General features: G+C 40.2%; 1 protein-coding gene across 1 annotated transcript; it reads left to right on the top strand.

Moving 5' to 3' along the window:
* Window positions 1-1774: 1774 nt before the first annotated feature.
* On the top strand, window positions 1775-8178 carry LOC101155189 (hyaluronidase-like). The gene is made up of 4 exons (XM_004069365.4): window positions 1775-1937; window positions 4104-5072; window positions 6686-6775; window positions 7499-8178. The coding sequence occupies exons 2-4, from the start codon at window positions 4137-4139 to the stop codon at window positions 7982-7984; spliced, it is 1512 nt and encodes a 503-aa protein (XP_004069413.1). The 5' UTR covers window positions 1775-1937; window positions 4104-4136; the 3' UTR covers window positions 7985-8178.
* Window positions 8179-14556: the final 6378 nt, after the last annotated feature.

The raw sequence follows: 14556 nt of genomic DNA, 5'->3' as shown, positions 1-14556 counted from the left end.
AACTACAATGACAAATATTGTGTTTAGATTCAATATAATAAAATTCTGATTCTCATTCTGATTCTGATCCCAGTCTATACAGTTTTTTAGTAGTTAGGGTTTGGGGTGGGAAGTCGGACACAGATCCTGTCTTTTAGCTCAGCTACACTGCATATTGGCGTATGCTACAACACCTGACTGATGCATCATTGCCACCAAGTGGTGGGAGGCTGCATTTAGGTACCGTGGCTCTCACAGCCCACAGATTTAGAACAGATTTTTTTTGCGGCCTACCAGTTGGCGCTCATGGACCAAGATTGGGCCGCGGCGTGGTTAGGAATCACTGTCTTTCACATCTATGACTGTGAATGGTCAGTAAGTTACTGCTATGCTGGACACTTGTATTTTGTTTCATTGGTTAAACTGTGTTTAAAACCTATTGGTGGTCTGGACTATGGTAGGCAAACAAACGTGTGCAAACATGGTGGAAAACATTTGTACCCAAAAGCAGAATTAATCACAACAGTAAATGAGCAATCATATAGTTTGACTGTTGGGGAGGTAGAAAATCTACCTGTTGATTTGATTTTGGGGTGTTAAGGGATTTATTAAGTGAAAATAATGAAACAACCAATGCAAATGCAGAACCTAATGCTAAAGTCAATGTCTCCAGAGCACAGACCACAGCTGGGGTTAAAGATCTTCCACACTTTGATAACAGATGCTTAGAAGAAACTTAAGTTACCTGATCCTGCGATTTCAATGACAGCTGGAACACTTAAATTACCAGCTGGTATTTCAGCTTTGCGAAATAAAGAAACAGCCTTGAAACGACAGCAGCAATGCTCATAAAGAAGTGATTCCAATACAACGACCATTGTTCCTAGACCCATTCCATCTGAGGCTTCAACTTTCAAAGCTGAGCCCTGGTAGGCTTCAAAGGCCAGTACACCTCCAGCCACAGAAGCCACCAGCACAAACTGGATTTGGCTGTAATGGCACATATTGTCCGAATGGGCAGGCTCCAGTGATGGGGATCATCTGCTCATCTATTGAGACTCAACATTTAGTTATTTTGTACAAAACTAAAAAACAGTTAATTGTGTAACTGTTAGGATTGTGAGCTCCTCCCACTCCTACCGGGGAATAATTGCCTGTTTCCAGTCTCCTCGTCAACCTTCAGCCTATTTATGGACTCTTCACCTTCCAGCCGATGTCAGTCCATCTGCTCTCAGTGGTAGAGTACTGACCTATGCTAAACTCTAGACCTTGTCAAAACCATTTCTATGCCTATGCTCATGCCTATGCCAAGAATCCTAATCCACTGTTAATCTGTTTCCTTCAGACATTGCCTCCAGCATCCTCCACACCTTTGGTCTCATCTGCCGTGCAGGATCCAGCCGTCTAAGCCGGAACTTCCCCACCACCACTGGGACTGATTAAAAACTATTTCTCACCAACCATCTCTGTTCTGTCCTGCTTCTGGGTCAAGCCTCGTGAACTCTAACAGTAACCCTTACTGCATGCTCTTAATGGAGTAAATTGTGTCATCTGTTAAACACTTGCAAAACTTCAACATGAACTGCAACACTCCATAATAAAGTTGTGAATTACAAACTTCGATTTTTCAACCAAAGATATTTTGTTGTGACAATCAGGCCTGTAATTTTCGGCACAGCTCAGACATTTCTTCAGTTTAAGTCATGAACTGCTCACATACTTGACGCTGGCTTGTCATGTGCGGCTCTCTCTGGTCATAAACGAGTGCTTCTGCAGGGTGAGGAGGAGCTTGTTCAGCTTCAGCAGGGCATCTCAATTATCACTCACAGGGGACTAGACCAGGAAAGAGAAAGATGAATGATTCAGAGGCTTGGTAAAGTTCATATTTGTGCAGTCACTTGGAGAACGAATGTACCAGAAATCACCAGTCATCAACACAGCTATTAAAGGAGGTCAAGGTAAGTGGTATACTCAAGGGTTGAAGTAGAGTTATGGGTTTTAGGAATTAAGTTTCCAAATGACTCTAATGACAGGCAGTTGGCCTCATTACCAAACTGAAACATTTTTCATTGAAGTTGTTTTTAGAAAAAGAAAATTGATTTGAAAAGCTGTTCTTAATTGCTAGTCTAAAGGTTTCAAGGACAAATGTTATAATCAATGCTGCGGTACAATGACTAATAAACAAATGACAATGCAATTTAATGTAGGCTACCTTATGGCTATGAACATTTCAACATGGGTCCATTATGAAGCTTTCTCCTCCAGAACAGAGAAAGTTCAGTTCAAGTTTGTTTATTAAGATGGAATAGTTTAAAACCAATACTAAATTAAGGCCCCCCTGTCTTAGTCCCCAGTAAACACCACCAATTATAACAATAGAAATTCACATTTGGAATTTGGAATAGAAGCAGTTAAGGTTAAGTTGGATTCTGGCTGAATTGTTTATACGTTAGAAAGTTGTTATTCTTAATTTTACATAAAAAACAAAAAAACTTAGATTTTTAAAAGTAAATCTTCAAATACATCTAAAAACCACAGCTGTAATGTGACCTAATGTCGACCCTTTTGTGTGTCAGCTTGGAAACAGATTGTGCTCTGAAAGCTGAGGAGGGCATATTGGGTGGTCTTCTTGCGGTAAGGAGTCAGGAATTTCACTTTTTTTCCAGGGGTTTTTCCTGGTTAGGGGAAGCTTGAAGAGTTGTGCCAAACTGTATCCCGAATCAGAATCAACAGAACAACAATCCATTTGGAAAAACTGAGAATCACAATCTTTTGAAAAATTCTTTAAGTGCTTTAATTATTAACCACCAATAATTCTCATTTAGTTAAGTTGCAACCCTTTCTTTAACCAATAGAAAGTTTCATGTCCACTCCAGGAAGGTCTCAGATAAATGAAAAACTAAAATGTTAGCAACAAGCCTCAGACCAGATGTGGTTTCTCTTTTCTGTGGTTTGGAACCTCTCAAAGTAAATAGTCAGAGACTTTCCATGTGGTTTTAAGAAACAACCTCAGGAGCCAGGACACAATATTTTCCCCTCAAGATAGCTGTGAGACGGTTAACTTACATGACATACCAGTTAAATAAAAGCTACATAAAGTTGTAAAAACACAGTATCAAATACATTTGTTTATGAGTGCTTGGTGATGCAATATTTTTTTTTAAAGAAGAAGGTTGAAGTTGTTCATATTCATATTTATAAAGGCTATCAATAAGTCAGTGAAAAAGCGTTAAAAAACAAAACGTATATCTTAGTTAACAAGGAGCGGTGGGCGATACTGGGAATTTGGGTATCGATCCGAACAGTTTTATGTTTTGAGACAATGCTAAATAATAAAGATGTAAAATTTGTAAACCATTTTTTCTTACCAAATCAATTTAGAAATGTATTTTTTCGAGGCCAGACCTCCAATTCTTTTTGTATTATTGATGCTGATATTTTAACAAAAACTAGAATCAAGCTAAGTATTTTCGCTGCACACGTTGATGCAGTAAAACAGGAAAATAAATCTGTTTTGGCAGAGCTACTGTCAATGAAAAACGTTTTCCCTTAAATCCTAAAGCTACAGCCGAAGGACTTACCATCAGAATGTAAATATTTACAAACTATCTGGAAATACATATCCTATTTTGATGAGAGCTCTTTTGCACTGCTCTTGTGGACAAATGTACCCACTCAATAATTTTAAATAGTCTGCCTTCTCCACGTTCTAGTGTCTTCACATCAGCTGCTGAAAATAATTTAATTTAATGTTGCAGGTCTTAATATTTAACCAAATGAACCATTTTGATGGACTGGTTTTAGTCTTTTAGTACACATAAAAAGTACAAAATCCAATCTTCTGGCTATGTGGTGGCATCTGAAAGTGAGAAACTTCTGCAGTTCACCATCACTTAGTCTCTGTTTTCGTTGGTTGTCTGGTATGTCCACACGGGTCATTTCCACAAAGCTCCTCTCCCTCTGTCAACAGAACAGCTTTGTTTTGTATTATGGAAGTGGAGCATTCACCTCATTGATCATCACTCATGTGGCCTGAAAGCTCTACCTGATTATCTCTGCTTAATGAGGCTTTTGTTGCTTTATTTTCAGTCTTTGAGTTCTACAACTCTTTTCTCCTTGTGCAGGACAACTAATTGCTTCATGAAGAATCCCAGGCCATGGTGCTTGCAAGACTTTATTTCCTGCTACTGGTTTTGGGGGTTGGTACAAGGATGATGCTCGAGCTAGGCAGTGAGCGGATAAAGCCAGCCCAAGTGCCTCTGATGCCCCATCGGCCTTTTGTTGTTGTCTGGAATGCTCCAACAGAGTCATGTCGCCTTCGCTTTAAGGTGGATCTGGACCTCAGCGTTTTTGACATTGTAGCCAACCTCAATGAAACCTTAAGTGGACCCAACGTTACCATATTCTATCATAGTCATCTGGGATACTACCCATACTACTCCAACTCAGGGGTTGCTATCAATGGAGGGTTACCACAGAATCAGAGCATCTCCAAACATCTTAGCAAAGCCCGAGCTGACATCGACAAACTGATCCCACACAAGGATTTCCGAGGCCTTGGCGTCATTGACTGGGAGAACTGGAGGCCTCAGTGGGTCAGAAATTGGGGGTCCAAAGACATTTATCGAAAAAAGTCCAAGGAGCAAATTCAAAAGCGTCACCCCAACTGGCCAGATACCAAAATAGAAAAGGAGGCAAAAGAACATTTTGAGAGTGCAGGACAGGCATTCATGAACCTGACTTTGGCACTGGCTGAAGCTCGCCGACCAGATGGTCTGTGGGGATTTTACCTCTTTCCAGACTGTTACAACTATGGCTACAAGCAGCACCCACAACATTACACTGGTGAATGTCCCAATGTTGAACACATTCGCAATGACCATCTGATGTGGCTCTGGAAGGAAAGCACGGCCCTCTACCCATCTATCTACTTAGACTACGAGCTAAAGTCTTCTCCAAACACGGTCAAGTTTGTCCATTATCGAGTCAAGGAAGCAATGAGAATTGCATCTATTGCCCGTAGGGACTTCACTCTCCCTGTTTATGTATATTCTAGACCGTTCTACGCATACACCTTTGTTGTGCTCTCAGAGGTAGTATCCATTTTTTAAGTTGATTTCAACATTTTGTTGCATAAGTCTTTGTGTCTTGTGTCAAGATTCCAGTAGAACTAATTCAACCACTGACAAAGCCTTGTAAAAATCTGTAATTATTTCAAATTTATTTGTAAAAAAAGCAGTATCCTGGGCAAAAAAAGCAAACTAACTAGTACATTTATTGTTATTCAGTGCTGCGCTGTGGCGTAGTGGTTAGCAATCTAACCTCACAACAAGAGAAGGCTTTTAAGAAGGCCTTTGTTTTGCTGCCTTTAGATTTCCTTCCCGTGCATGCACGGGTTTTCTTTGGCTTCATCCTACTGCCATAAATGATGCATTTTCAGTCAATTTGTAATTCTAGATTGTTCCTAGGTGCAAATTTGTGTGTGAGGTTGTATGTTTCTGTGTGGCCCTGTTATGGACTGGTGAACTATCCAGGGTGTACCCCGCTTCTTCCCAACAGCAGCTGCAATAGATCCCAGCAACTCTGTGAGCCCAAGAGGGAATCAGCGGATTCTGAAATTGGATAGGGAACAGATCTTCTTCAAGTTTCCTGACTACTGAGTTCATTTTTTGTCTTTTCCCAAAGACTTAAAATCTGTAGAGAACTAGACCAAGGGCTTGCAACTTTCAACAGTAGGAGACATTCAGATCAGTTTTTTCTGATCTAACCCAGTAAGAGTTGCATAGCCCTTTACTATTTAGAAAAACACATATAAAATATTATTTAAATAAAGAAACAACGTTTGCATGAATACAAATATAGAAATTTAAAGGGAAAACAGCATTTTCTTTTAAATGTATGATTTGCTTTCACTTGTGATGATGGCACATGTGAATTCCTTTCAAAATAAGACACCTTGTGAAACATAAAATAATCCTGCTCCAATGTAAGATTTTCAAAAACTCAGTAAAATAATTGGCATTACTAGTTGTTATCGAGTCTACCTTAATGGATGTAAGTATGGCTTCATTGGTTTATGATCTGATAAAAAATGCACCAACAAACAACTATTTAACGTTTTTACATTTCGAAACATCACTTTTGCCCAGCATTGTTGTGTCGCATAAATTTTAATAGTAAAGAGAGCAGAAATCAAACAAATATTTTTTCTAAATATTTGAAATTTGTGCATTCTGGAAGACAGGTAGATCACAAAAATCCTCCTAAATTACTGTAATGTCGACAGCGGTGAAATGTACATGACACATACCATCTTACTTTTAATTGACCACCTCATAATAAATCAATAAATCTAGCTAAAATAGGATAATGCTAACTAAGGAACCATTCTTTTGTTGTCAATTTATTTTCTTTCAACCATAGAGTCATAGTGAAGGGGTACAAGAGCCACACGTTGCAGATCTATGAGTTAAACTTGTGTTTTGATGGATTATTTTTCCTCTGTGTGCTGCAAAATCCCCCAGAAGTCTCTAGAGATTCAAAGTTTTTAACGATTTTTACAGTAGTTTGGTTGGTTCAGGGAAAATACTTCATGCTGTGACTCAGACAATGTTTAACTACCATTGCCAAGTGGACCATTGCATATGACATACCATGAAGTTCTAATTTTGAGCACCCTCTGCTAATCAACTTTTCTTTTTTTTAGAGGGACCTAGTTCACACTATTGGGGAGAGTGCCACCTTGGGAGCATCAGGTGTGATCCTCTGGGGATCATCAGAGTACTCTCGATCATATGTGAGTATCAAAGGCCCAATGTACAGTACTTCTTTTATCGTGGGGGTTGCATTCTGCGACTAATAAAATCTGTGAAGTAGAATTATAAATGTTTTAGGGCTGTAAAACCCCTCACAATGCATGTATGTTTGTCAGACATGAACATGTTTACACTTTTCTCTCTTGTTTAAACTTAAAGTTCAAACCTTCATATAAAAACAAGTCCAGGATTGTATATTATGGAAACAATATTTGCTTGAGATTGAAGATTTAAGTAGCTGAACACATTCTGTACAGGCAGGAGACACGGTATAAATGAGAATAGTCTGCAGCCAATCAGGACGCAGAACACAGTTTGCTGTAAAAACAAAACAAAAAAACAACAACGTGCAAGACCACAATATAGCAAGGACATGAGTATTCCCATTTTGGATAGTTATGACCCAGTCTGCATAAGAATAATTTGGCTCTTTTTTAATTTTACAATATAAACATTTTTGTGAGCCTAGTTATATAGGTTGTTATTTGGAGAGTAAAGAATATGATTGTAGTCCAAAAAGTTTTTTTTTATTAATTTAAGAAAGAAGCGTTTTGATCTATTTGTTGTTTTAGTGGAATAGTTAATTTTATTGATGTGTAAACAGACAGTTGTGGTTACTTTATTATTTGGTTATTCATCATTTCTGAGAGCAATACAACATTTGTTTCTAGATAATTGACTCTGTCTCTCTTGTTTGTCCCCAGAGAAACTGCCTCGCTATCAAGAAGTACATTGACGGTCCTCTTGGACACTATGTCATGAATGTTACATCAGCAGCTAAGCTCTGTAGTAAAGCACTTTGCAAGAAGAATGGCAGATGTGTCCGCAAGAGTATGGAATCAGATGCATATCTACATCTTAACCCCCGTTTCTTCCACATTCGTAACAACCCAACACCAAAGGGCCCCCGCTTTCATGTCAGTGGTCATCTAAATAATCATGATATTCTTGACATGAAGCACAAGTTCTCCTGCCAGTGCTACCAAGGCTGGACAGGGGCTTACTGTGAAGTTCCGCAGGCTCCACACCCTTCTTTCTCTCCACCACCTAAGCCTACTGCTGCAAGACTTCATCCTTGGGTCAACTGTTTGATGTCAAATGTTCTGCATTTTCTTTCTCTAAATTTCTCCTGTGTCTGTGTCATCACTTTCCTGGGACTGTGTCTGACAGTAAGGTGCCTCCTTTTGTAGATGTCCTATTTTATTTCATAGCCTGCATGTCTTAGAATGGTGTTTGACTCTATTCAAATTTGGAAGCATTGGCCTAAAAAAGTCTTCTAACTTCTTTTAATATGATTTAGAAGGTAGTCAATATTGCACCATGCCAGGCCAGCTGTTGCTATAAAGTTTTACTGGCCTATTCTAATAAAGATATATTCTTTAAATGTCTCTTAGTTTGAGTGTCCAACAACCGTGTGTGTTCTCTGACAGCCTCTCCAGGACAACGAGTGAAAGTGAGTGGTTAGCGCTCTTGCCTCACAGCAAGAAGGCCCCCAGTTCAAGTCCCGGCTGGAGGAAACGGAACTCCAATAGAGGAGCTTTCTGTGTGGAGTTTGCATGTTCTCCCCGTACACGCGTGGGATTTTTCCGGGGATACCAGCTTCCTCCCACAATCCAAAAGCATGCTTCATAGGTTCATTTGTTTCTCTAAATTGTCCATAGGTGTGCGTGTGAGTGTGCATGGGTGTGCGATTGTGGCCCTTTGACAGGCTGGCGACCTGTCCAGGATGCCCCCTGCCTTTCCCCACGAGTAGCCGGGATAGGCTCCAGCAGCCCAATGACCCCGAAACGGACAAAACGGGAGAAGATGAATGAATTTATTTGAAGTTATTAAGTAATTAATTTATTTATTAATGAAATAATATTGAAAGGTATTTGTCCAAATAGTTTCAGGAACAATTTTGGAAGTGTGCAATATTTGTTTTCTAGTTCAGTACATGCAACATATGTTCAAAAAATGTATTCAACCAACATCTGAAATATATTCCAATATGTAAAAGAACTTTACAAGATTTTAGTGACCTGGTTTAAAACAGACTCAACCCTGTAAGAATGAAGCTGTAGCTACAGTGGAGCCGCTCTTTGAAGAATTGTATCTTTTCAATCTTTTACACAATTATTGAATTCTAACAGACTCTGAGGCTGAGAAAAGCAGCTGTGAGCCAACATGCTAAACTTGCAATGACGAGTCATTTTACCATCTTCTTACATAAAACAACCAAAATGTTGCTGGAACTGGCCCTTCTGCTTTGATTTTGGCTGGAAAGGACGAGGAAGCTTTTCCTTTTCTAAAGAGAAGAACCTGAAATATGGTTTTGGCATTGTGGTTTTTCACAGCTCCAACAAGCTCAGATTAGCACCCTATTTCAAAATGTCTGGTTGATTTCACTAACTGCACTGTTTTCCTTTTGCGGGGCACACTCCACGCTCACGTGTCCTTCCACATCCTTATGTGCAGCTTTTGACGTTCCGCTGCTGGGGTTTATGTTTTGCTTGTCGCCTTTCGAAGGGCCAGAACTGCTTGAATGTATGACTTACAGCATTTACTTCACTTTCCATTTGTCTGACCGCAGCATTCTGCATTTTAATCAGTTCTGATTGGCGAGCTTTATTGATGGCAGTTTTGGGCGTGAAATCCGGCTCCATCTGCAGTTTCTGTGAAACGTCATTACCCAGTGTTCCAATAACAATGCAATTCCGTATTTGCTCGTCATTTGCCCAAAGTCGCAGTGTTCAGCCAGCTCATAGAAAAGTTTGACAGACGCTTCCACAATCTCTCCGGGCCACTGGGAGCGTCTGTTAAAACATTCATGCTCACGTATTGTATTCCATTTGGGCTCAAAATGTCCATCAAACTGTCTCATTACGGCTCCATAATAGTTGTCATGAATGTGGAGGTACTGAATATGGGCTTTGCTTCTTTGCCCATGGCTTACAAAAGTGAGTGAACTTGTACGTCACCGTCTTGTTTTGTTTCACGGTCATTCTAATCATCTCCACATATTCTCACAGAACAAGAATGCAGGGGCAAGCAGTGATTGTCAGAAGTAAGAGCTCTGTCTTCCCCCCTCTGGTCATGGGAGCGATCTCCAGAGTTCTAACTGCACTTCATCTCCCAGCAACCCCAGCGTGCATTTCCTGGATGCCACATCCCTCTCATTCACTCAATCAATCACAATCTACTTAAGCACTGTTTGTGTAGTACTGTTTGTGCCTTCCTGACCGAGTGTTGTATTTGGACCTGATCTTTTGCATCCTGACCCCATATCTGTCTCTGTTTGCCTGCCACCTGCCCCGACTCTTGCCTGGATCCTGACTACCCTGTCTCTCATCTGATGATCTTATGCCTATTATTGACCCCCGACCCCTGCCTCACCCTGATTTAGCATTGTGGACTTTTTGTCATGGTTTGGATTTTTAGCCTTTCATTTTGTTTCTGTCATGATTTAGAGTTCCGCTTCCAGTTTTATTTTGAAGGTTTCCAATTGTCTTAGTTTCAGTTTTACTTCCCTTGTCCGAATCTCTCCTGGTCGTTTCACCTGTGTCTTGTCAGTCCTGTTTGTATTTAAGTCTTGTCTCTGCTTTCCTCTGTGCTGGTCCATACCATCTTCTCCCTGTTTGCATATTTACCCTTACCATTGTTTTTTTTTTTTTGGTTTTCCTGCTCGGCAGCGCTTTTGTTTATAGAAGCAAAACCCCTTTAATCTTGGAACCACCTGCCTCCCGTCTCTGCATTTTGGGGTCGTCAACCCTCCTGACCTGACACATTTAGCTGAGCTAAGAAACCTGCTGCATTTGGATCCAGCCGTCTTCCTGTTCTCGTGACAATGATCTTAGGTTAAACAAAATATTAAAGTACAAAGTACACAAAGTACCAAAAATTCTGGAAGACTATATTGAAAATGTCAATTTTTATAATCAGATGTAAAAATTCTTTTCAATCGTATTCAAGTACATAAACTTTAGAAAAACATATTATTTCATTTTTTACATACTTAACGTTGTTCAATGTCAGTGAAAAACTGGAGACTAGATGTGTTTTTTTAACGGGTTACTAAATAGTAAATCAACTTTTTTTTGGCTGTTTACCAGTGGAAATGGGGCTTTAAAAGTGCTAACTGTTGGTCCTAGCCAAATGTTTTGACAATTTAAAATAAACTTGTTTAATTCCTGAAAGCTTTGTGATTGGTCAACTGGTGTAAGTCCCACGTAATTTCATAAGATTCACATCATGCTCTGCAGCTCCAGCATAAAAGCCCCAACCATCTTTGACCGTGTAACAGTCGGTCGTGATCGTGTTATCTTTAGCATGCCTCTTAGGTCTGTTGGCTTTGGTTGTCAAAAATCTACTGGCTTGCACAACCTTTCCAGTTGACTTGGAAGCCAGGCAACAGTGGTTAAGTGTAGGTGGCGTGGCACTGAATCCAGCAAACTCCGTCCTGGTGATGGGCTTACCAATGAACATTCACTCTGGATTGTTTTTTTTTTCCTCTTTCCCTTTTTTTCCTTCACTCTGGATTCTTACGTTAAGGTTATCAATAGCCTTTATTAATGATGCTAGCATTATTTTTACCTCTCAGACACTGGACCCCTGGTTCGTATGGTCATGAAAAACCTGGAAAGTTTTTGATGCTATTGATGATGGGAGTTTACACAAATGAGTTTACATCACCGTAAATCAGATAATTTTCATCATTTCAGCGCGTGGCGCTTTCAGCTTGCTATCGGCCATGGATTGTGAAATGCTCTAAAATGTTGGGCAGTGTTGTTTAACAAGTTGGTTTTCAAGGAGAGGGATCAGCGGTTGCACCGATGCGCGGTGGTTAGCTCTCTTGCCTCACAGCAAGAAGGTTCAAGTCCCGGCTGGGGGACTCGAAACAGAACATAAATGGGGGACCTTTTTGTGTGGAGTTTGCATGTTCTCCCTGTGCATGCGTGGGTTCTCTCCGGCTTCCTCCCATCGTCCAAAAGCATGCTTCATAGGTTCATTGGTGACTCTAAATTGTCCATAGGTGTGAATATGAGAAGTATGGGTGTGTGATTGTTGCCCTGTGACAGACTGGCGACCTGTCCAGGACGTCCCCTGCCTTCGCCCATGATGAGCCAGCATACGCTCCAGCAGCCCAATGACCCTGACAGGGTCCCAACGGGTTTAGAAGATAAATTTACCAACTGAAAGACCCTGAAATGCATGTTGCACCAGGATGCACTAAATGCAGATTTTGCTCCAAGTCCTTCGACATAAGCACCATGAGGCGGGGCTGGTGACCCATTTGAAAGGGAAAAAACAGCAAATTCTGCTGAAGCAAGTCGGTCGGAGAACTTTTGAAAACAGGTAATGATTGCGTTACCATCAATAAAAAAACAAAAAAACAAGTGACCACGCCCACAATGTGACCATTCCCCACGAAAGATTGACATGATCTGTTTCGTGTATGTGCTCGTTACAACATCGCAGTCTGTTTTTTTCTTCCTGGTTTATCTGATAACAAGAGCAAAACATTAGGGAAGGATTAAATATGAACCAGCATGAACTGTTTAGTTATTTCATTGTTACTCAATACCAACGGCAATAACATTGGGCACAAAGCCTGGGGCTGACCTGCTGGATGCTCATGTAGTGGGTGTGGTCAACTTTGCCATTATTTTCTTTTGAATTTTGCTAGGATATTTTTAGGACTACATCAGATGTGGTCCTGAAGTGAGGAGATAGGAGACGTGTCTACAACTTGCTTTACTCAAACACGAAACAGGTTAATTAAAAAAAGTACTGGCATTAGGGATTTCTGTGGAGTTTGTTTTGACAATGATGAGTTGGAACAAAGAATTTCCATAATTCTCATCTTTCCATCATCAAAAAGCTTTCCATCATTGGTTTTATGCTGCTGTGACTGATTCAAAGTAAACCCCAGGAAATGGTTTTACGGCCGCAGAATGTATGCAGTAAGGAGTAGGCGACTGACTGCAAGACAGGTATAAACATAATATTTATTTAAAATGGGGCAAAGAATTTAGTCAGATCCTGCAAGAGGTCCCACTTAAAAAGGTGAGACAGATGAGAGTCTGTTAGGTTCATCATAGATACATTTCAAGTATGAGAGACAGAATGTAAAAAGAAAAGAACTATTCAACACCTAAAAACAGGAATAACTGTGTCCCTTAGAGACTACAATCATAATTATTCCAGGAAGCTTTTCTATTCTCCACTTGTTACATGTACTATTGTCACCTGCTTGAACTGGTCATCTGTATTAAACAACTGTTGGTCAGACTACAACCTCTCCACCATGACACTTTAAGGATGTGGACAACTGAGACAAGATTGTTCATCTGAATAAGACTAGGATGACCCAATCTACAATAAGCAAGCTGTTTAGGAAGTGGACAATGACCTGAAGAAAGCCGGAACCACATCAACAAGTAATAGACAAAATTATCAATGACTCAAACCCAGCAGAGCTCCAACCGGCACATGTCTGAAGGTTTTCAAAAACAGTCTGGAAGATTGGGTGAATTTCATGTGGTCATACGAGACCAAAATTGAACTATTTGGTATAAAACCCTTGCTGTGTTTGGAGGGAGAAGAATGCTGAATTGGATCCCAAGAACACCAAACCCACTGTGAAGCACGGGAGTGGAAACATACTGCATTGGAGCTGCTTTTCTGCAAAGAGGATAAGTATGAGGAGATTTTTTTCAAAAACCTCCTTCCATTGGTTAGAGCTATGATTATGAAATGTGGCTGGATCTCCTAGAATGACAATGATCCCAAATACATCACCCAGACAACAAAGTAGAGGCTATTTTAAAAGCCTTCAAGGTTCTGAAGTGGTCAAACAAAGCTGTTTGAACAATAATGAGATTTCATGAGTAGATGAGGTTAGTTAGGTTGCAGTTCTTTACTTATGTTGTTCTTAAAAATATTAGAACGAACAAACAAAGATCACCCATGTGTTTGTTCTGTGTACTCACAGATCAGTAGTTTCTTGGCTACTGCTGTCACCTTGTGACCAGAACAGGAAACTAGTTTTGTTTTACTCGCTTTCATTGAACTGGCAATTTCCAGCGCAGGAAGTTTTTACAGTCTATTCCTGTGTTCAGCTTACATGTAATCTGCTTTTTATTGATTTAGACATTTTCTGTCCAGATCTCAGGGTTGAATCTCCAGAATCCATTGTAGCAACGACTTTTTTCTCTGTTTTCACTGATCCCAGAAACACGTCATTTTCACCTTCTCTCTGCTCCATGTGTGCATTTTCTTTCTGTGTTGTTTCCTTTGGACTGTTAAAGTGCGCCCTTGCTCAATGTGTTATGGGAAAGTGAGAGTGTATGTTTTAGGATGTGTTCATACAAGGTGCTTTATGGTAAGCTGATGACAGCAATGTCTGTGGTTCTGCATCTGAGCTGCACATTTGCGATGTCTAACGTGTATGGCAGACTCCCTCATCCGAGAAGCATGTTCTGAAACTTTCTGTTATGAATAAATGTGTCTGTTATGCATAAAAGATAAAGTGGCTCTGCGTTTCTTCATCATGCCAAGAGGATACGGATGAAGATACCGTTCCCTCCATCCCTCTACAGGTTATGGGCCCAGGCGGACATTTCACCGAAACAGAGATGATGAACGCTGAGTGTGAAGCGGATTCCTTAAGCTTCTAAACTGACTTGCTATGTATTCAAGCTACCGTTTGAAGAATTGTGAGAATCGGAGAAATGAAAGTGAGAGCTTGAAACAAATTTGAAGCGAATCAACATTGTCCAGA

Source organism: Oryzias latipes, chromosome 6, assembly GCF_002234675.1.
Source record: "Oryzias latipes chromosome 6, ASM223467v1".
NCBI classification, from domain to species: Eukaryota; Metazoa; Chordata; class Actinopteri; order Beloniformes; family Adrianichthyidae; genus Oryzias; species Oryzias latipes.
The sequence above is the reverse complement of the archived record's forward strand: the minus strand, read 5'-3'. Positions and strand labels throughout refer to the sequence as shown.